This window comes from Falco naumanni, chromosome 3 (genome assembly GCF_017639655.2).
Source record: "Falco naumanni isolate bFalNau1 chromosome 3, bFalNau1.pat, whole genome shotgun sequence".
Taxonomy (NCBI): Eukaryota; Metazoa; Chordata; class Aves; order Falconiformes; family Falconidae; genus Falco; species Falco naumanni.
The window spans coordinates 98,960,991-98,984,262 of record NC_054056.1 but is presented as its reverse complement, the minus strand read 5'-3'; the positions used below and the strand labels follow the sequence as shown (position 1 = coordinate 98,984,262).

The 23,272-nt window shown below is 34.9% G+C and overlaps 1 protein-coding gene across 2 annotated transcripts in view; it reads left to right on the top strand.

Annotated features, from left to right (window-relative positions):
• The window catches only part of CSMD3 (CUB and Sushi multiple domains 3), a 726,030-nt gene that overhangs the window by 640,620 nt on the left and 62,138 nt on the right, over positions 1-23,272 (top strand). Inside the window, exons 50-53 of one of the 2 annotated variants that reach the window (XM_040588419.1) lie at positions 22-210; positions 8,818-9,003; positions 10,371-10,565; positions 11,814-11,987. In XM_040588419.1, coding sequence (XP_040444353.1) covers positions 22-210; positions 8,818-9,003; positions 10,371-10,565; positions 11,814-11,987 — 744 coding nt within the window. The remainder of the gene's footprint in view (positions 1-21; positions 211-8,817; positions 9,004-10,370; positions 10,566-11,813; positions 11,988-23,272) is intronic. The other variant, XM_040588420.1, reaches the window with a different exon arrangement.

Genomic DNA, 23,272 nt, shown 5'->3' with positions numbered 1-23,272 from the left:
ATTCAATATTTATGTTTAAAGCTCTCTACTGTAGTACTCCAGAGTCTCCTCCACATGGTTTCATTGTCAGTCAGACAGGTGGACAGCTCAACAGTATGGTTCGCTGGGCTTGCGATCGAGGTTTTCGGCTCATTGGAAAAAGTACTGCTGTATGCAGGAAGTCTCCATATGGTTATTACTCATGGGATGTTCCAGTCCCAGCTTGTCAAGGTAAATTCTTTCATTATAAAATAATACACCCTAAAAAACTTTCTTTTTCCTTTTCTAAGGTAAGCCATCAGTTTTCTGACTTAAATACATTTTTCGACCATATAAAACTTTAAAAAAAAAAGAAGTGTTTTCAAGAAACAGTATTTCAACAGAACTTGCTAAGACTGGCAAATACTAAAAAGAATCTACATCACTTTGAGAGAAAAAAAACCCACACAAATTTAAAATACTATTTTTTTATTAAAATGATAATTTAAAACTGAATATTTAGTAAAATACATCTGTGATGATCCAAGAACTGTATAAAAAACAGAAAGACCTGAAACTTGCTACATTTCCAAAAACAGGAAACTGGACCAAAAAAACATTGCCTGTGATGCCATTCTAATTTTTCCTGGTTTAAATTGAAATTTAAAAGAGAATTTCTGAGGTTAACTGTATATTTAGTTTCTTCTGCCTTATAGAAGCAAAACATAGTCCAGTTAATAAGGAGAATGAAATAAATATTTAATACCCATCACAACTATATTTTAATTCTTTTCCTGAAAAGAATGTTATTGTTCTGATAACTTACCTATGTCACCATTCAGTGAGCTATTGGAACAAATTTCTCTCATGAATATTTGCAAATGTGTTTATTCAAAATGTGTACATTTTGTTCCTGTTGACTGGTGGAGATAAATGCTATAGGAATGTTTCATGTTAATTTTCCATTAGGGTTTGTTTTTTTTTTTTTGACAAAGAGTCTGTGAACTGTATGTTTCTAAAGCAAAACAACCTAACCTTTGTCAAAGGTGAAACAATCTCATTTTCAAAGCTTTTTGATAAATTTCTCTCAATATATAAGAAGTGTACCTGTAATTCAAAAACCTGAAAGTCCTCCAAAAAGAAAATACAGGCAGTGCATTTGCTACATATAATTCTTAGGTTTTTTTCCTCAGCAGTTATCTAAGAAATGTTTTCATGACAGTTATTTGTAGAACTTGATGAGACTGTTAATTAAGTGCATCAAACAATGTGGAATGAAAAAAAAAAAGTAAAAAAATAACATCAAATTCAAATAGCAGATGATTATTCTCAACATACTGAGCTCAGTAATGGAAATAGATGCAATACTCAGACAATACTTTGGGAACAAGTGGAGTTAAGTGCCTAGTAATGTCACGGTGCCTGAACAAGTACAAAGACTGTTGGTGCCAACTGTTAGCATATTGAAAATTATGTATTGTATTTATTAATTGAATAATATTTATTTATAATTATGCATTTAATGAGGGCTAGCTTTGATACATGATACGAACTTTGTTAAATTCTTCCAGCAAGTCCTTGTGTGTGGAAATTGGTTTGTGGCCATGATATGTAGCTGCAACTTAAAATAGCAAACTCCTCAGGTTCAACATAAAGACACATTATTATTGCAGAACCAGAGAGGGATAAGCTGTTTCCATACATCAGTCACACATCTAAGCTTCCTTTTGTTTTTTGAGGTGAAAATTATCCCCTATACCCAGATGATACAGAAGATTTACAATAAGGTCTCTTGTATCAAAAGGTTGCAAACACCATCAGTAAATATCCCTCATGTTCTTTCATAGACGATATTTACAAGACATGAGGGCTTTGCCATTCCCCCTGCTACTAAGCAGTACAGCTTCGCCACAAAGTAGTTCTAACTCCTAAGTACGAGCTAGTGTTTTTTAAACTTCATTATATAGAGGGCGAGCATTGTTTTAACAGCTATTAAAATTGTCAGTCAGAATTTACCAACTATTTTGCCAGGTGATATCAGATGACATCACAATCTTACTTTCTACTTCACATTCTCTGTCATTCATACCATAACTAGCATAGCCATTTTAATCATTTTTTTCACACATCTGAAGGTAGGATTACCACAGATGACCATTTAATACAAAGAGAAAAAAAAAGAAAAAAAAAAAAAAAAAAGCATTAGGCTTTTTTTCTGGGTTTTAATAGCACTGTAAGTTAAGGAAAACAAAATTGCATTTTCTGTAAAAATATTACATCTTATTTTAATCTATTTGTTTCTGTCTCCTAAATGAATATTACCAGTTAAATCACAGTAGTAGATACTGGCATCATCCTACAGGAAATGAGAAATCTAAGGCCTTAAAATTTATGGATTCTTTAATGATACCTCTACAATCAGCAGAGCTAGTGGTTTGGGTCTTTTTTTAGCAATATTAAGTCCATTTCCTGGCAATCATTTTCTACTGCCAGCAGAATATTTCATGACTGTATTTAAACTAATGCTTTTTCTTTGCATTTTTCATTTTGTATCTGTATCACTTCTGAACCCTCTCCTGTAACTAACGAATGACAGTAGCCTTTTCCACTGCAGCTTTTTTTTCCAAGTTTATGCCTAATGTTAGAGCACTTTTAAACATTCTCATTCTTATACCTATATGAATAGAAATCTTGATCTCTCAAACTCTAAATAGGTAATACCAGCCATTCTTCAAATCACTTGCACTAATGGACTGACAGAATCTGAAAAATCCAAATACATGTTTTAACCTTGGGTAAAAGCTTTTTTACATTATTTATAGAACTAAACATATCTCAGTAGAAGAGACTTAATGTGGTGGTTAGGAATAAAAAAGAAATGCCTCAAGCCAGACTTTAGCGATTACCTGAAATTTGTTTCAAAGTTTCAGCAAAAACACCCTTACTCTGACATGAAAAGAAGTAAAAGGAAACTGCTTCAAAATCTAATATTCTATTAGTATAATGGTTACAATAATAAAAATTAATTACAAACTTCTACTGTTCTAAATTTTAGATATTAACAATTCTGTTTATATGGGGATGTTTTAAAGAAATCATAATGTGAAAGTGTTGTCATCCATGTATCATTCTCAGTTTTAATGATATTAAGCCTCTCATCACAGGCCAATAAAGGATTCCCATGGTTAATTAAATTATGAGGTCTGATTATGGTAAATTTTGAATGAATGAATAGGTTTACAATGAGATATCTGAATACAAGAATTAACATGAATTCATAGAAATTGTTGGATGTTTACAACTGATCGTATATCTCAGAAGATTCAAAGTGTTTTAAGAATTTGGTTTTCTCCCAGTTATTTTTCACATTTTAATACTTATCCTAGAATTACATGATGGTTTTAATTATGGAATATTTCTCTTGGAAATAAATATCTCACACAGGCCTCATGAATATTAATGTTCTATAATATCATATATGAATTACAGGCAAATGCTTTTACAGGATTTCTAGGTAGAGATGTTAAGTAAGTGAAGTTTAAAACACTATATCCAGAAGAATACATCCTGGTGTAATAATAATTTCTGAAGTTTCAGATAAGTCTTTAGAATTTATTGGTGGTCCTTGAGAACTAATAAAGGCCTTCCAAAGGCTGTGTTCTGATGTTTGTGAACAAAGAATGGATTTTAATGTTCAGTTGCATTTATAATTGTGATGTTGATTTGCAGTGCTGCTGAAGCTGAAATATAATAACCAAAATTTCTGCAACAGACCTGTCTTCTGGCCTTTGGGTGTTCCATATTTGTCATGTTTTTCCTGTCAAGTTATTAGATGTGGCAATAACTTGTCTTGATCTTTTCACATTTTGTCCCTTAACTAAAAGCTGAATTGCTGTGCAAGTTTCCACATATGTAAATTCAACTCATAACTACTGTAAACTAAAAATGTCATTTATTCCTTGGGAGTTCTGTGTATTGGGTCTGGCTGAGCCCCATAGCAGCCCTCATAGTGCTGTGCTTTGTATTGGTAGCTAGATATTGTATTGGTGATAACACACCAGTGGTGTGGCTACTGCTGAGCAGTGCTTGCATGGCTTTGAAGCTTTCTCTCCAACTTGCCTCCTGCCCTTTCACCAGTAGGCTGGGCATGGGCAAGATTTTGGGAGGGGACATAGCCAGGACAGCTGACCCAAGGTGACCAAGGGGATATTACATACCATATGACGTCTGCTCAGATAGAAAAACTAAGAGAAAGGAGGAGGAAGGGGAGGCATTCATTATTTGTGTTTGTCTTCTGGAGCATCGCTACACATACTGAAGCCCTGCTTCCCAGGAAGTGGCCAAACATCACCTGCTGATGGAAAGTAGAGAATAACATATTTTGTTTTCTTTCACTTCTGTGTGTGTGACTTTTGCTATTGCTTCATTAAGCTGCCTTTATCTTGACCCACAAGTTGGAGTTTTTCCACCTCATTTTCTCCCACCCTGTCCTGCTGAGGAGGGGAGTGATAGAGTAGTTTGGTGGCACCTGGTGTCCAGCCAAGGTCAACCCACCACACTGCTGTTTATATATAAGTCTATTATCAAGCATTTGGTATCTTGGGATGAAACTTTTTTCTTAAAAATATATGGTTAAGAGAAGGATATATTTTTCTTGTGCAATAAGATTTGTTCTGTTAACATGGATAATATGACTCAAAATGTATCAAATCACTAATGGATAGTTTTTAATACTGGAGTAATAAATCTCAGTGGTAGATATAAAACATTTCAGCTTGTATCTATAACATATTTGATATATATTTTGCTAATTGCTAAAAGACAGAATTTGCAGTATGTGAACAGATATTGCTGTAGCATTTGTTGGTGTGCAGAATCATAAGTGACAGCTGTTAACATGTTCCAAGTCTTCTGCAGGTGGACATTAGTTTTTACACCCCGCTGAATGCTGGCCCTGATGTATCTGGCAGTGGATTTAGTTCTGGAAACTCCCATTATTGTCTATAACTTCTTTTTATCATTAACATGTGCTTTTGAAGGAAAAAGTTAGTTTGGCCAGTTAGTCGATAAACAGTGTTATGTGATTATGCCTTGGTTATACCAACTTTTGGTTATCCTCCCCTTTGCACAAATAGGTCTAGCTGATGTTAGCTACTGCAACCCATGCTACTGAGGAAATTGATGTAATAAGCACCAACTTGGTCATATGTTTTCATTTTAGTGTCATGGAGACTGTTTCTTTCTTCAGTGGTATCAGGTGAAATAATACAGCTTTGTCAGATGTTTAGTATGAAGTGGAAGATAGAACTTCTCATTTAATTAACTTGTCATGTAACCTCTGGGATAATGTCCTCATACTCTCTGGAAAATGGAATTCAATGACTCTCTTGAGGCCTTCACTGTCTCCTAATCAGTTTTCTTATTTTCTTGTAAACATGTGTTTCTCTCTAGCTGCCAGTAGACAATGTGATAACCATAAGATAAATATTTTTATAGTTGCCCAGTTGAGGTGAAGCACAAATTAATAATAGCTTTCTGTGATATTTTCAGTAGTGTGTTCCTTTTTAAAAAATTTACATGTATTTTTATGGCAATTCAAGCATATTTTAACGTCAATCCTATCTCCTCTGTTCTGCAAGCTGTGATGCCATTAGTGCTTTACCTTGTGTTTCAGCTGTGATTATTAGCTTTGCTACAGTGCCACACTGTTGTTATATTGCTTATGAAGTAGATCTGTCTTATATCAGATAAGCTCAAAATAGGGGCAAAAACAGATTACTGGGTTTTATCAAGTATTTATACATAGTCTGAGAGGCTTAAGTTTTCATATTTGTGTGGGCAGGAAAATGGTTTCTTAGGGCTTAAGATTCCACTTCAAAGTAAAGTAAGTGTTAAGTGTCTAAGCCTTTTTTTTTTTCTTTTTTTTTTTCCAATCTGACCTGCATTATAAGTGTGGTGTTAAAATGTGGAAAAGGCTTAGTTTTGATTTTATTCCCAAAACAGACAGAGCATTATTTAAAGCCACATCTTTTCTTTCTGCTGAATAATTAAAAAAAAAAAAAAAAAAAAAAAAAAAAAAAAAGCGGCTTACACTTTCGTTTGCCAATTTCCAACTTCTTTCTCCAAGTGTTAGAGGTGCCAACAAAGAGAGGTGTCATGCTAGACTTTGATCTCACCAACAAGGAGAGGCTGCTGGGGAATGTGAAGCTCAAGGGCAGCCTTGGCTGCAGTGACCACAAAATGGTGGAGTTCAGTATACTTAGGGCAGTGATGAGGGCACACAGCAAGATCACTACCCTTGCCTTCAGAGAGCAGACTTTGACCTTTTCAGGGATCTGCTTGTTAGAGCACCATGGGATAAAGGCCTGCAGGGAAGAGGGACCTGAGAAAGCTGCTTAATATTCCAGGATCACCTCCTCCAAGCTCAGGAGTGATGTGTTCCAACAAAGAGGAAGTTAGGCAAAAAAAAGCCTGAATGGATGAACAAGGAGCTACTGGATAAACGCAAACACTAAAAGGAAGCCTGCAAGGGTGGAAAGCCTGGGCGGCCAAGCAGCCAGGGATCAGGTTAGGAATACCAAAGTCCTGATAGAATTAAATATGGCCAGAGATGTCAAGGCAACAAGAAAAGCTTCTAGACTTATGTTTGTGATAAAAGGAAAACTAGGGAAAATGTGGGCCCTCTTTGGAAGGAAATGGGAGACTTGGTTACCAGGGACATGGAGAAGCCTGAGGTACTCAATGACTTTTTTGCCTCGGTCTGCACTGACGAGTACTCCAGCCACACCGCCCAAGTCACAGAAGGCAAAGGTAGAGACTGGGAGAATGAAGGACCACCCACTGTAGGGTAAGATAGGTTTGAGACCATTTAAGGAACGTGAAGATGCACAAGTCCACAGGACCTGATGAGATACATCCACGGGTCCTGAGGGAACTGGTAGATGAGTTTACTAATCCACTTTCCGTCATATTTGAGAAGTTGTGACAGTCTGGTGAAGTTCTACTGACAGGCAAAGAGGAATCATAACTGCCATTTTTAAAAGGGGAAAAAAGGAATGTGTGGGGAACTACAGGCCAGTCAGTCTCACCTCTGTGCCCGGCGAGATCATGGATCAGATCCTCCTGGAAACTATTCTAACTCATATGGAAAATAAGGAGGTGATTGGTGACAGCCAATATGGCGTCCCTAAAAGCAAATTACGCATGACAGATTTGGTGGCCTTCTACAACAGTGTTAGTATTTGTGGATGAGGGAGGAGCAACGGGCATCATCTACCAGGACTTGTGCAAAGTATTTTACACACATGACATCCTTGCCTCTAAACTGGAGAGACATAGATTTGATGGATAAACCACTCAGTGGATAAGGAGTTGGCTGGATGGTTGCACTCAATGTGTTGTAGTCAATGACTTGATGTCCAAGTGGAGACCAGTAGCAAGTGGCATTCCTCAGGGGTTGGTATTGGGACTGGCACTGTTCAACATCTTTGTTGGCAACATGGACAGTAGGAATGAGTGCACCCTCAGCAAGTCTGCAGTGACACCAAGCTGAGTGGTATGGTCAACACACTGGAGGGAAGGGATGCCATTCAGAGGGACCTTGACAGGCTTGAGAGTGGACCCATGCAAACATGAAATTCAACAAGTCCAAGTGCAAGGTCCTGCACCTGTGTCACAGCAACCCACAGTATCAATACAGGCTGGGTAGGGAATGAACTGAGAGCAACCCTGAGGAAAAGGACTTGTGGGTGCTGGTGGATGACAAGTTCAACATGAGCTGGCAATGTGTGCTTTTAGCCCAGAAAGCCAACCATGTTCTGGGCTGCATCAAAAGAAGTATGGCCAACAGGCTGAAGGAGGCCCTCTACTCTGTTCTTGTGAGATCCCACCTGGAGTAGTATGTTCAGCTCTGGGACCTGCAACATAAGAAGGAGATGGACCTGTTGGAGTGAGTCCAGAGGAGGGTCATGAAGATTATCAGAGGGCTGGAGTACCTCTCCTACAAAGACAGGCTGAAAGAGTTAGGGTTGTTCAGCCTGGAGAAGAGAGGGTTTGGGGGAGACCTTACATTGGCCTTTTAGTACCTCAAGGGGGCCTATAATAAATCTGGAGGTGGACTTTTTACAAGGGCCTATAGTGGTAGGACAAGGGGGAATGGCTTTAAACTGAAGGAAGGTAGATTTAGATTAGATACAAGGAAGAAATTTTTCACCATGACAGTGGTGAGAGACTGGAACAGATTTCCCAGGGAAGTTGTGGGTACCTGATCCCTGGAAGTGTTGAAGACCAGGATGGATGGGGCTTTGTGCAGCCTGTTCTAGTCGAAGGTGTCCCTGCCCTTGGCTGATGGGTTGGAACTAAATGGTCTTTAATGTCACTTCCAATCTAAATGATTCTATGGTTCAATATTTTTAAAAGGATATTTTATTTCTGCTTTGCAGGAGGAAAACTAGACTGTTGAAAGTTAATTTTAGTGCTTTGCCAGAGGTCACAGAGTGTATCTGATGGAAGAAACCTGAAGTACAAACTAGATTCCTGATATCTTAGACTGGTGTTTTACTCATTCAACCACGTTGATCATATTTTTCCCAGATATTCTTTACTCCCTCTTTGATTGTCTTCTGCATTTGGATAGCTGCACTATTTTTAACTTCCTCTACCGAAAGACAAAAACTTTCTGAGGTTTAATTTCCTAAAATTTTAAGGGATTTTTTTTTTGTACACTGAAACAAACATTATTGTGTTAAAAAGTAATTTTTATCAATTTAAGACTGTTGTTTCAATGCTTAAACCCTCTGAGATGAGTGAAAGCTTATAGTGAAGAAGATACAAAGTAACTATGTCTTTCTCTTTACTCAGCAATATCTTGTGGCATTCCTAAAGCTCCATTAAATGGTGGGATATTAACTACAGATTATTTAGTTGGCACACGCGTTACTTATTTTTGCAATGATGGATATAGACTATCAGCCAAGGAACTTACTACTGCAGTCTGCCAGCCGGATGGTACCTGGAGCAATCACAATAAAACACCTCGCTGTGTAGGTAAGTAACATGTAAAAACCCCACAGTGAGTAAGAACCTGGCTGTACATTTTGGGGTTTTATGCAAGGCACAACTCTTCACATTACTTAAACTTTCACCTTCGGTTTACTTTAATTTATGAATAATATCTGGTATTAGATTATTGCAAAACACCTATTTGAAATGTGTCTATCTGAGATATATGTTGAAACATTCTGTGAGAGCAGAAGAAATATATTACACATAGAATACATTCACTCTGATAATTTATTTACAGCTGTAGCAAAATTAATGGCTGCAGAGGTTTATGGAAGAGCCATCTCATCAGTGACAGCTGCACAGTTCATATACTGTTAACAAACCCTATTTACTCTCCAGAATTGCAAAGTCTTTAGTACTTTGGGATATTTGTTTGAACCTGCTTCTTATTGTTTATATTCAGCCCATCACTGTAATCCTACACGATCTAAACCTGGGGGAACATCACTAAAGAGAAAGTGCATGTTCAGTCCCAAAGAGAAGTGGATACCATCAGTTATTAATGGGGTATGAAAACCCAGGTGATTGTAAGACTGATAAAAAAAGTCAGAGTGTCTGATGCACATTAAGATTTGGATTATCTCACCCAATGAATTTTGGAAAGGAAGGAAAACATACCCTAGAATAATTTTCAAGGATTTTCCATTTTTCCTTTTGTTTCTTTTTCTTGTTCTTGTAAATTGTATTGCCTCATGCCTCTTCCTCTATCTAAAGAACCAATCCAAATGGAGACAGAGAAAGTAGTAACCAGCAAAGATTTTCCTCTGTGCCTTTTGATTATGGAAAATATTATAATCCTTGTTAACCTTTTTCTATTAGAGTTGTGGAACATATGTTTTTTAGAGGAAGAACACATAAAATTAAGACATCAGATAAAAATGTGTAGCTGCTGAAAAACCACCTTGGATATGGACATTATTTTACCTGTCACCAATGTGCAGACTCTCCAAATGAGTCTTTAAGATCTCATAGAATTTACATTGGTAGAAAAATAATTCCTATATTGAAATTCAGCTAACATTTTAGTAAAGATTCTGATGTTTGATGTAAAGTGTCACAGGAGTTCCATTACTATCAATCTACAGTGAATTCAACCGTGGTATAGATTCTCTCTCTACACCAGTTGCCTAGCTCTGCATACACAATCACTGCTCTGTCTGGGCCATTGATCATTATTAATTAAATGATAGAAGTTGTACCTGCTAACCAGGCAATTTCAAATAAAGCCTTACTCTTCAAATATTATGTCACTGTGTTTAAAATACATTTCTGAATTAGTAATTGTACAGATTTTCCTCATTTGCCTGTACTAAGCCACAAATAACTGTGTGTTTTTGTTATTTTGGAAGTTGTTACATGTCCGAGCATCAATTCTTTCACACTGGAACATGGAAGATGGAGAATAGTGAATGGTTCACATTATGAGTATAAAACAAAAGTAGTTTTCAGCTGTGATCCAGGGTATTATGGTTTGGGACCAGCATCTATCGAGTGTCTTGCTAATGGTACCTGGAGTTGGAGAAATGAGCGGCCTTACTGCCAAAGTGAGTACATGCTGTATCTGCATCTGCTGTACAGGTTTCAGATAAAAATGTTTTATTTGGCTGAATTAGAAATTAACTAGTTAAATATTGGAATCAGTTAATAATAAAAAATGTTCCTGGCTGCAATTCCTGGCTATCCTACAGGCTGCTATTTACAAATACAATCCATTAGTTTTAGTGACAAGGAAATACCAGTAAGCATGCTTCTGGATTTTAAAGGTCCCTAAATCCGTGAAGGTACAACTAAGTAATAAAGAACATTTTCCTATATATTTTTCTAGGTCAGGAATGCTGTGTAGTCTAGAAAAATGCAGTTCTGAAGACAGATTAATTATATTGAAAATTAATTTTAATTTCTTAATAATAATATTCTTAATAATCTTAATTTTTAATTCTTTATAACGTACTGGAAATTAATATATAATTTAGAGGATTTTCAAAATTTAATTGCAATATTTCACCTCTGCTATTATTAAACATTGTGTATATGTCTGCATCTCTCTCTATATAGATATTTTGCATACTATATATATTTGTAACCCTTTTTCCTTTAAAAGACAAACTTTTTTCACTATGTTTTGGAAAGTTTTATTTACAATATTACCAATCACTTTTTTTTTGCATAAAGCGCACTGGCTTCTTTCACATTTTGATAAGCCACCCTCTTATTTACTAATAGTAAAGTCCTTTTAAATAATTCTTAAAAGAAGGTTATGAAAGAAAAAATGTTATTTTGAATGAAAAGTTGCGTGGAATTGCAAATGAATAGCAAGGAATTCCACACACATCATTCACTCATTATAACAACATATTGTGTGTATACTGGGGCAAGCATTTAACTATGAACTAGAAAATAAACATGACATCTTCCTAAAGAAATATAAAGATATATTTTTAAATAGCAACAATTGTGATATTCCAATATTAAAGGAAAAGTCATTGATAAAACCAAAGTAATTAAATAGCAAATAATAATGTTCTGAATGGTGGAGGTTTGTAGCTTTACAGAGAATTTTAATTGGTCGGTGTGTATGTGTCCCATCCCATCCCGTTCCCCCTTCTAATAAGTATTATTTCTGGGGAAGTAATAGTCTTTGTATGCAGGTTTTATTCTTTTTTTTTCTACACAGCAAAATACTTCAAGCTGTGAAATTTATTGGTGTGGTTGACTGGTTGATAAGTAGTATTGTATGTTTGTTTGTGATACTCAGCTGTACGTTTCTGTTTTGTTTTGATTTTGCCATAAAGTTATTTCATGTGGAGAACTTCCTACACCTCCAAATGGGAATAAGATTGGAACTCAAATCACATACGGATCTACAGCTATATTTACTTGTGACTCAGGATACATGCTAGTTGGCTCTGCGGTGAGGGAATGTCTGTCTTCTGGACTCTGGAGAGGAATGGAGACCAGATGTTTAGGTATGGCTACTACTATCATGGCTTGCCTATTTTCTTTCTCTCTACCAGGCAAAAGTAAGACAAAATGAATCAGCTTGCCTCCTTCAGTTAGCACAGACATTGAAAAGAGTTCTGCATTTTAAATATGTGTATGGCTGGGTTGTTTTTCTTATCAAATTATAACTATAGTTACCTTTCCATAGACTGAATCCTTTTTTCAGTATCTTCTCAACATGTAAAAACTTGTTACTGAACTGCTGCTTATATCTCTAAAACAGACCTATACATAAACAGCAAGACTGATTGATTCCGTATGTGTCAACTTTAATATATATCCATAGCAAAATATCTGCATAGTCCACCTGAACTCAGTGGTTATGTTATAGAACTGCAAAAGGCACAGAAAAAAATAGTAACTGTGGAACCTTTGACAGGACCACTGCAGCATTATTTCTGAGAAGAAAATCATTATCCAGAAACTGTATAATACAGACAACAGTTCCTGAATCAGTTATGAATAAAATGAACTTGTGATCTCAGTGAAACAATTTTGGGATTTTTTTTAATTCATTATTATCATGTGTAACTTGATCTGGGTTATTATGTTAACTGTAGAGACATTGATTTTAGTTTCTGTTGAAATGAAATCTATCATAGCATTCTGATTTTAGAATGCAATATGAAAGTTGTATTGTACCTTGACATTTGTGGGGCATGAGACTATAAAAGAATATCTAGAAACTGAGGCTTTCAGAAGAATCTGAACTAGTATATACATTAAATATAGGGGGTTGTTGCAATATCTCTTTGTGTAGATTGCAGTTTCCCTTTTTAGACTACTCTCCATCTGAAATAAGTTTCCTTCTGTAATACAGCATTATGTGGTGCAAAATCTTCACTTAATTTCAATATGAATGACTGCAGAATGAGCAAAAGTGTTGCCTATCAAGCTACAAGTCTGAGCCTGGAATGTTTCCTGCCATACAGCTGAGGGGAACAGACAGGCTTTGTTTATGTTTCACTTTTACAATGAAAGCCATTTAGCAGAGAGGGAAAAAAAGAAAAGATCTTAATGTTTCATTTTATTTTACTTGCAAGTTGTCAGAAATTGTAAAAAAGATTGGTTTAAATCTAAAAGTTTTGAGACACCATAATATGTGTGTAATCAAAATGTTATGCCCTATTTTTCCTTCCTTTTCTATTTTTACTGGTTTGTCTACAAAGTTTGCAACTATTGAGTTTTGGAGATATGTAAAAATTTTCATCACAGAAATATTAATCTAAAACAAGCCAAATTGTCTGCTACTTGTGAATAGCACCCTGGTAAAATACTTGCATTTAAGAATTTTGCCAAAATAACTTTGTCAAGTGCAAATCACACAGAAAGAATTTAATTTCTCTTACATTTGTCTGTAGCAATAAAAATGTAATATAAGCTGAGTAATAGGAAGAGGATGCATAATCTCTACTTCAAACTTAAAAGAAGACACTGAAGTAATTAATTTTCAGATGAAACAAAACTTTTTTTACTTCTCAGAAGAGATTCATTACTATTAAGTTCATATAACATGATGTCCAGTAACAATAAACTGTTAATACAATGTGTTAAAACAACCACCTGTCAAGGGAGGGAAACAGTAACCTAAAAGATACCTCTTCTATCAGACAAATAGAAGTAGAATAAATCTTCAAATATATATCTTCAAAGCTTAAATGATGGCAAATTGTTGAAGAGAGCATAAATAAATTTTTACTTACATAAATAGAATGTAGTAAAGAGAGTATACATCATATATAGCATTAAAAAAAAGCATGTATAGCTATTTTTTTATTTAAAAATAAAAAAAAAAAAGAAAGCTAGTGACTGAGCAAATTTATAAAAAAGACAGGGTAACAGCTACCTAATTTCTCTTGCAGCAGCACTGCCTGGTGTGCTGTATCACTGTGTGGGAATAAGCTTTCTGGAAAGATTTAGACTAACTGTTCAATTCTTGTTTTTTCAACAAGTAATTTGGGACTTAGAGAGGTGGGTTCGGCTAATGACAAATCAGAAGCTAGAAAAAGAATTTTAAGAAGGTTGAGAAAGAAAGTGTTGTCAGAAGATGGAGAAAGTAGAAGAAATTAACTAAATGGTAGATTGTGGGAGAAAGGACATAAAATACAGCAAGAAAATCTACAGAGCATTGTAATGCTACAGGTATTGTAATGATCCAATAAATACATTTTTGTGCAACTTATGAATAAATTCTGGTGTTTGTTTTCATTTACTGAAAAATAGTAAGAAAAAAATCAAATTTCACCTTCTAACATTTTCTGCTCTCAGCTGCAAAAAAATTTTATCATTAGTCTTAGAGCCTTTCCACTCGCTGAAAAATGAAGCTATGCTTGGACTCAAGTGGCTACCAGCATATTTCTATTTTAAGCATTGAAATGACCTTAAGAGTACATTTAGATTACATTAATGAAATCCTACAGGATATAACAATGTCCTTGTCCAAGTATTTTGTTCAAAAATACAAGTTATTTTTTCAAAAGTACTAGCCAGATAATTTCTGAGTAATCATTCTGTTAAACAATTTTCATTCCATTTATGCATAATCTGAAAAATTTATGAAAGGTAGAATAAATAAGAATGTAAGTAGCAGCAGCAGAACCTAAAACTAGTTAGTGTTGAACCTAATTAGATATTGAAGAAAACTAGAACATAGGTAAGCTTTAAATCACAAAAAAAAAAAAAAAAAAAAAAAAAAAAAAAAATCACTAAAAGCCAAACTGTATTACAGCACAAATAAAATTCCGTAACATTGTAGACAGTAATGTGTTATTTTAATGACAGCCATAATAGTGTCATAATACGTTGATAGTTTTCATAGCCCTTTTTTGTCTTTCTTTTTCCAATCCCGCTTCTTTTATTACAAATTGAAGAACAGTACTTTATGTATTCAATGGCTATTGAATCTTAGAAGACAGTAGATGGCAAAGAGAATTAGAACACTTAACACAACTGTCCTCCTTTCTGAACCTCACTTTTTTTTCCTCATACCTAAACAACAATGTAACAGTGTGTGAATGATCATATTAATGTAATGATCTTGACTTGATCTTTCATTAAGGGTAGTGGGAAATTGAGTTCTTGATGAGTATTCTTATACTTTATAGCTGGTGAGAAAAAACAGTGTTCAAAATGTAAAAAAACCCACAAACCAAAACAGAAAACTCTTGAAGTAATTCTGTTGTATAAGTCTAAAAAACAAATAAATGTTTCACAAGATTTTATAGTGCAAAAATAAGGAAAAATATCACTTTAGCCTTTTAAAATAACAGTCAAAGGCAGAACTTGACTGTTCTGTCTCCAAGGCTGCCTCTTACAATTTATTGTGCTTGATCATCTTCTATACTGAAAACATTACATCGGCTTCTGAGGGAAAGTCTATGTAATGAATCCTGGAGAAACATTCATAGAATCATTTAAGTTGGAAAAGACCTTTAAGATCATCAAGTCCAACCTTTAACTGCCAAGTCCACCACTAAACGATGTTAGCACTGCATTCAGGTATTGGTTAAACACCTCCAGGGATGCTGATTCCACCATCTACCTGGACAGCCTGTTTTCATGGTTTAACCCCAGCCAGTATTGAAGTGCCACACAGCCACTCGCTTACTCCCCCCCTCACCTACAAGGATGGGGAGGAGAATCAGAAAGGAATATAAAACTCAAGGGTTGAGATAAGAACAATTTAATAATTGAAATAAAGCAAAAGACTAATAATAATAATATTGACAACAACAACATTTATAATGAAAAAGAAGGAGAAAGGGAGAGGAATGAAATCTAAAGGGAAGGGAGAAAAGAAAACAAGTGATGCACAATACAACTGCTCACCACCTGTTGACGGATGCCCAGCCAGTCCCGAGCAACAATTGACTGGCCCGGTCACCCTTCCCCCTTCCTGAATTTAAATACCAAGCATGACATCCCATGGTATGGAGTAGCTCTTCAGCTAGTTCAGATCAACTGTTCTAGCTATATCCCCTCTCAATTTCTTGTGCCTCTCCATTCTTCTTGCTGGCAAGGCCTGAGAAACTAAAAAGTCCTTGACTTAGTATAAACATTACCCAGCAAAAAGTAAAAAATAAGTGTGTTATCAGCATTGTTCTCACACCAAATCCAAAACACAGCACTGCTCCAGCTACTAAGAAGAAAATTAACTCTATCCCAGCTGAAACCAGGACACCTATTCGAATGACCGACCACCCTTTCAGTAATGAAATTTTTCCTGAAGTCTTGTTCTCTAAACCCTTCACCAGCTTCGTTGCCCTTCTCTGGACACACTCCACCACCTCAGTGTCTTTCTTGTAGTGAAGCACCCAAAACTGAACACAGGATTCAAGGTATGACCTCACCAGTGCTGACCACAGAAGGACAATCACTTCCCTAGTCCTGCTGGCCACACTGTTTCAGATACAAGCCAGGATGCTATTGGCCTTCTTGGCCACCTGGGCCCACTGCTGGCTCATGTTCGTTCAGCTGGCTGTCAGCCAGCACCCCCAGGTCCTTTCCCCCCAGGCAGCTTTCCGGTCGCTCTGCCCCAGCCTGTAGCGTTGTGGGGGGTTGTTGTGACCCAAGTGCAGGACCTGGCACTGAGCCTTGTTGAACCTCATACAACTGGCTTTGGCCCATCGATCCAGTCTGTCCTGATCCCTCTGTAGAGCCTTCCTTCCCTCCAGCAGGTCAACACTCCCCTGCAATTTGGTGTCATTCGCAAACTTACTGAGGATGCGTTCAGAAACATACAATAGATTTCTATTGGATAACCTATTCATAAAAAGAGACTGACAAATATGTGTATTTTTCATACACTTTCCTTAGGGAAAAATATTTAAAAATTTGATTAAGAAAGTAATCTTCTGTTCCTGCTTATATGAAAAATGAACACATTAATATTATTTTATTTATGACAGTAATTTTATTTGCTTTAATTTACTGACATGAGTAACAACAATCATTGAAACATAAATTTTCATAAATATAAAAAGTTTTGAGGGTTTTTTATTTATTTTAATGTCTGTAATTAGCTATTTATTAAACAAAGCATTTCCTAGATTGAAAATAAATAGGGTCTACTTCATTAACTCCATAGTACTTTCAGATTTTTTGACTGATATGTGAATGATGAATATATTTTCTTAACATTTCAGAAGATTTCTCTAATGCTGGGATTTTCTTCCCTTTCTTCATTAGCACAATTTTCAGACTTTTTATTAACACAAAGGAAAAGTACTAGCAGAAGATCATTACTTTTACAACATCATGATTTGAGAATCAGGAATACTCTTTTTTTTTTTTTTTTTTTTTTTTTTTTTTTTTTTTTTTTTTTTTTTTTTTTTATGCTAACATAGCTTGGAAGGAGGAAATACATAGATGTTTCCAGAAAGCAGCACAATTTTTAAAGTGATTGTGGACAGAAGTTGATGTTGTGGAGATCACTATGTGCTGAAATAAATTTTCTTGAGGTCATTTGTTAGCTTTTAAAACGTTTACTGTTTTATTTTGGTTGCTGTTTCATAAAATCTAGTTAACAAAAACTAACAAAGTAAAGCTACGAAACAAAAATACAGTGTGATTTGAAAAGCATTTCTCTTGGATCCAATTCTTATACTTAAAAGCAGCAGCTGTTTTCTTAGATTATTCCAAAGCATTCTGATTTCTTTCTAGGACCTTGCTTATTGTTACTGTAATGTACAAAGTTTCATACTTCTCTTTGGGGGTATCTAATTGTATTGAGTTTCTCTCAGTTGTGTTAGCTGCAGAACTGAAAGTAATTTTCGAAGATACTTAGATGTTATATCAATGAAAACCATGTGAAAATTGGGAAAAAAGATTCTTTTCAACCGTTAAACTCATTAGAGGAAAGGTATCTTATGCAAACTTCTTTTTTGTTGATTGATTGGTGAGCTTACTCCAACATTTCACTTTCTTTAAGTTCTAAATCCATCATCTTCAATTCAGCTGGACTACACTCTTATTTCATAATTCCTTCTTCTTTCTCAGTTCCTCCTGACACCTAAACATATTGATAAACCAGATTTGTTGGTATTGTCTCCTGCATTTAACAAAATTAATTTCTGTCATTTCCTACATATGTCCTAGGAAGAATCAGCAATTGCTGGAATGATGTGTGTTAAGTTCTGCAAGTTATTATTAAATCTGAAATCAAGATAAACAATGAAATATGATTAAATCTTTTAAAAATCTATAAGAGCTCCTATTTTGTTATTAATCTTCATGTTATTAAATGATGTTCAACCAAAGAACTAAACACATCTTTATAAAATGCTAAGTATCCATATGAATTAAAATGCAAAAATCAAGACTGGAGTTTACTTGATCAATAAGACGTGTGGAGGTGTGTTTCCAGTACATGACTAATACTAGAGAATTTTTCAATAAAAACAGACAGGTAGTAGAAAAAAAGGTAATTGGGTTCGAATGAGCATTAAATGTCAGCATTTGTTCATACTCGCCATATAACAGTATCAGGAGTACCTTTCATATTTTCTCCTAAGAGAAACAGTAAACCTCATGTACTGTGTCTTTCTCTGCGTTAACAAATAATCCAGCAGAAAGGAGCAGATCATGAGACAAATAATTGGTTCTGAATTCTCTATATCTGCATTACATATGGTTCAGAGAATTTTCCTTGGATGGTATCTAGTCTAGTCCTCTGGGCTAAATGTCGTCATTACTCATATGGTTCTAAGTTTTCAAAAGAACCTGTCAACAATTTTGACGTCTTTGTCTCCAAAGGGAGATAAAACACTTGTTTTGCGCAACCTAGAATTTTGCTTCTCAATGTGCTTCCTCTGAAAGGAAGCTAATTTGTTCATAGCAAAGCCACTCAGCACATTTAAGAATTACAAGGAAGATCTGAACTAAAATGCTAATGAAGACACCACCTGTGACTTGTTAGCTGAGGATTTTTTACCTGTTTTACTCAACTCTCTCTTCTTTTTTTCACACAAAAATACTAATTCCAAATACTGATGAGTCATTGGTGACAGCCTGCTACTCACAAAGAAAAAAATGATGACATATGAGAAAACAATTATCTAACAGTTCTGTACAAAGCAATGCTGGCAATGGGGTAAAAAGCATAGCAGACATACCAGCTGGGACAAAGCAACCTTGTAAGCTGACAGTGAAGAATATGCAGTGCATAAATCAATCAGTGCTGTGGAGAGGTGTGGGGGGACAGGTGAGGATCTTCTATTTAGCACCTCCAGTCAATTTGTAACTGAAATAGAACGTGGTAAGAGATGAAAAGTTTTTTTTCACCAGACCAGTTTATAAGATGTGTGTACATTAGTGAATGAAAGCACCAGTGGAGAGGTTAGATAATTGAATTAGAATATATGAAAAAATATTAATTTTATGTATGTTGTAGTTAATTAAATCAGGAACTGAAATGCATACATATTTACATTATATGCAATTTATGTATTTGGAAGGGCAAGGTAGAACAGTAGAGCTGGGAAGTTATCTTTCAGTTCTTTTATCTGAGAGGAAGGTATGCATGCTCAGGAGTGTTACCTTTACATTTCTACCAGGTAAGGACAAAGGAACTGTTGTATTTATATTTTCCAATCAGCTTTCAGTCACTGAAAAGTTTCTGTGGCTACGTATCCTCTGAAGTGTAGCCTTTCTGCTACTGTTTTAATCCTCAAAACTTTTGGGAAAACATACGAGCACTGTTGTTTCTCTTCACTGTTTGTAAAATATATTTTTTTAACTCATGGTTTTTCAACTAAAAGGGAATCTGTCTCTCCAGTGATACTGAATTAATATATCTAGAGTTAGCCAGATGCTTTTGTTCTTTAATACTACTGCATAATAATAATAACTAGATTTCAAATTAGGTATATGATGTTTCATCTTTAAAGAATTATTCAGCCATTTCAAGGAATTCCGCAGAGAACTTCCCTCTGTGGGCCATGAATTAAAAAATATTTAAAAGAACGTTAGTGGTCATCCTGAACAGTTTTAGTACAGCTTGAACAGCTGGCAAGGTAAGGAACTTCTGAAACTATCAGGAGGAAGACCCCAAAACCTGTTTTGTTGAGGGCTGTGCCAGTGTCATTTCAATACTGTGATTTTCTACAGAAGATGTTGTTTGTGAACAATAGGATGTAAAAAAAAAAAAAATAAAAAAATCCTTATGAGAAATGAAAGCCTGTTCATTTCAAACAAGAACGAATTTCCAGCAAATAATTATTTCCTCCTCAGCTAAGGTCATCTTGACAGGTTAATTAACTTTGTTGAATAATAACCAAATCTCTTTTTCAATAACATATTGATAGGTAGATTTCTTTCACTACTATGATGATGTTTGACATTACAGACAGCTAAAATAAGCATAGGCACATTTTTGCCATTTAATGTAAAGATTCTGTATTCATTTATTCCTACTTTTGCATCTCAGATACCAATCTGCACAAAAAGAAACCTCATTTGCAGCTGAGATTTCAAAGGTTCTGACACTAAGTTATTATGCTCATAGTTCATTGCTAGAGCTAGATTTCATGTAAATATAGGTAATTTATTTGGTGCTTGCACATTCTTAATATCCTTCATTCCTACTTTTTGACTAATTTTGTTTCTTAATAATATTTTGCGTACTTACTCTTCTCAGCTTTGCTAGGTAGGAAATTGAGAATGTTACAGTGCTTATTTTCCCCTTCAAATCTGCTACTCAGTAAAACCTTCACATTTAATCTCTTTCTTTGTAGCCTTCATTCATTGCCTTTACAAAAGTGACATCTTTTGATTCAATATTTTAAATTATGGGTTACATTAAGACCTAGGGGCCTCAACTGGATTCGTAGGACTGCTCTATAGGTCTTTTATATACTTATCACAGAAAAAATGGAACTACACCCAGTCTTATGATACAGCAGTAAAATAAAGACATTTACAATGAACAAGACAATCCTGAAAACAGTCTAGAATAGTCTAAAATAGTCTAGAATCCTAATGTAGACAGCATATTAGAACCCTAATGTGAAGTCAGCTATTTACTGCCAGAGTGTAAGAATATTTCCACACACACTAATAGTAATTAGGATAATCTGAGTGTTGCAAATCACTGAATGGAGATTTTTCTTAACATTTGCTTATTTTATTTCAGCTTTTCTTCCATCCATAACCTGGTTCTTAATGCAGTGCAGTATATGTTCTATTTGTTATGTGTTTGTATTTGACAGTGTAGTATGCAAGGGTGTATTTTTTTTCTCTCTCACACATTCATTCTGATAAATGCAGATCAAAAGTACAATATTGATCTTACTGCTTGAACCACTTCCTCTGTTCTATATTTCCCACAAATCCTATATGATTGGTTTTATTTTGTGTTTTCAATAGTCTTCCAAGGTGACTACAACAGTTATATATTTGCTTGTAATTGATCTTAGGATCAGAATATTACTTTGGGGATGAAAAAATTATATGCCTTTAGATAGCAGTACGATTAAGTCTTTTATCCATGATAAATAAATATTCAGCTACTTACTGGCTATTTAAGCAGGAGTGTAAATTGATAATAGCATCAGTCTTTCTTAACTGCTTTCTCTTCTATTTACAAAATAAATTTCCTGACAAACAAGAAAGAGAGACAGTGTTGTTGCTCACTATTTGTTTCTTTGTTTTACCTGCGGTACTCTTAGTTTTTTCTCAGCAGTCCTTTGCTTTCTACTTCCTTATCTTTTTTACATCTGTTTTCAGTTTTCTGCCATAGTTTTTTCTGGCAGATTTTTTATAATTATTAAAGAGAGTGCTTTCAATATGATACGCAGTTTGCAGTATTTGCATTCAGTCCCTGTGGAAATGCTCCACGTGTGGAGCTTAGTTCCTGAGGAGTTTTGTATCTGGATTGCATTTAGGAGGCATAATTTAGCTATCTCATTGGAGAAGACAGTTAACCACTCCTTATGGCTATATTGAATGAAGGCTAGTTATTACAACAATCAGTTTTGTCATTTTATTCAGTTTCATTATACCAAATTTCACAATGAAAATGTTTCTTTTACATAATGATTCAATTGGGGTAATTGTGACATATTTCTCAAATGGGAACTGATTTTAAATTATGTCCCTTTATGGGTTTGCACATTTTTTTGCAGTAGTGAAATGGTATGTTACTCTTTGTTTACACCAGTGTGGCAAAACTGACATCAATTACATGGTAGAATATATATATATATGTATGTATGTGTGTATATTTATATAAAATACAAGCAAGTGAGTGCAAAAAGGTTTTAGGGATAAAGCTGAGAGGTAAATTGAGGGAATAGAGCTGATCTTTGATGCCATTGCACAATATGTCTCATTTAGAAACAAAGGCAGTTTCTTAGAAAACTATACATGTACAGTATTTATTTTTCTCAGACTACCAAAGAATCAGCAGTAATCTGAAAGCTTTTAAAAAAATTCACAATCAAAAAACCCCTTCAAAACTACTTTTATGTATTTACATATGCATGCACCTATATGTATAGCTGCAAACACTTAATACACAAAAAGCGTCAAAGGCTACTGAATGGTGCTTCAAAAATTCATTTCAGAATGTTAATAAGGGGAAATAAGTATCTTTATTTGTCACAAATCCCTTAAATAAGAGTTTAAATGGAAGTCCTGAAAAACAATTAACAGCAGAATTGATCGTAAAAACTACCAGGATATGCAGTAATAAATATAAGCATATCCTTAATGTATGAACATGATTAACATTATGAAATTATTTTCTCCAGGTATCTAATGAGAAAAGGGAAGAAATTTACTAATAGTCATGAGAAAAAAGAACACTTTGTTTTTAGATGAAATAACACAAGACCAGAGCAGAATGGAAGAGAAATCAAGTAATAGTTACTCTTCCATATATGGGTGTGGATGGTGGTGGTGTTTTTTGTTGGTTTGGGGATTTTTTTTTCTTTTTTCTTGCTTTTCTTTTTTCTTTGTGTTGGAAAATTAGCGATAGCAACTGTTATAAATGAAAGTTCTTTATTTCCTCTGAGGGAAACTGGTTCTGTGGATGTGTGAAATAGGGTGGGAAAATAAAGAAAAAAAAGTGGAAAATATTAATGAGTCTCTGACTTTTGCAACTTAAGGAATTTATTCAGCTGCATAAATTAGTGTAAATTTCTGTAATATTCTCAGAGGTTCTCTTAACAGAAACTGTGTATGCCATTACATATACTTTCCGTATATGAATAAAACGTACTGAACTGCTTACCACATGCACCTATATGACAGA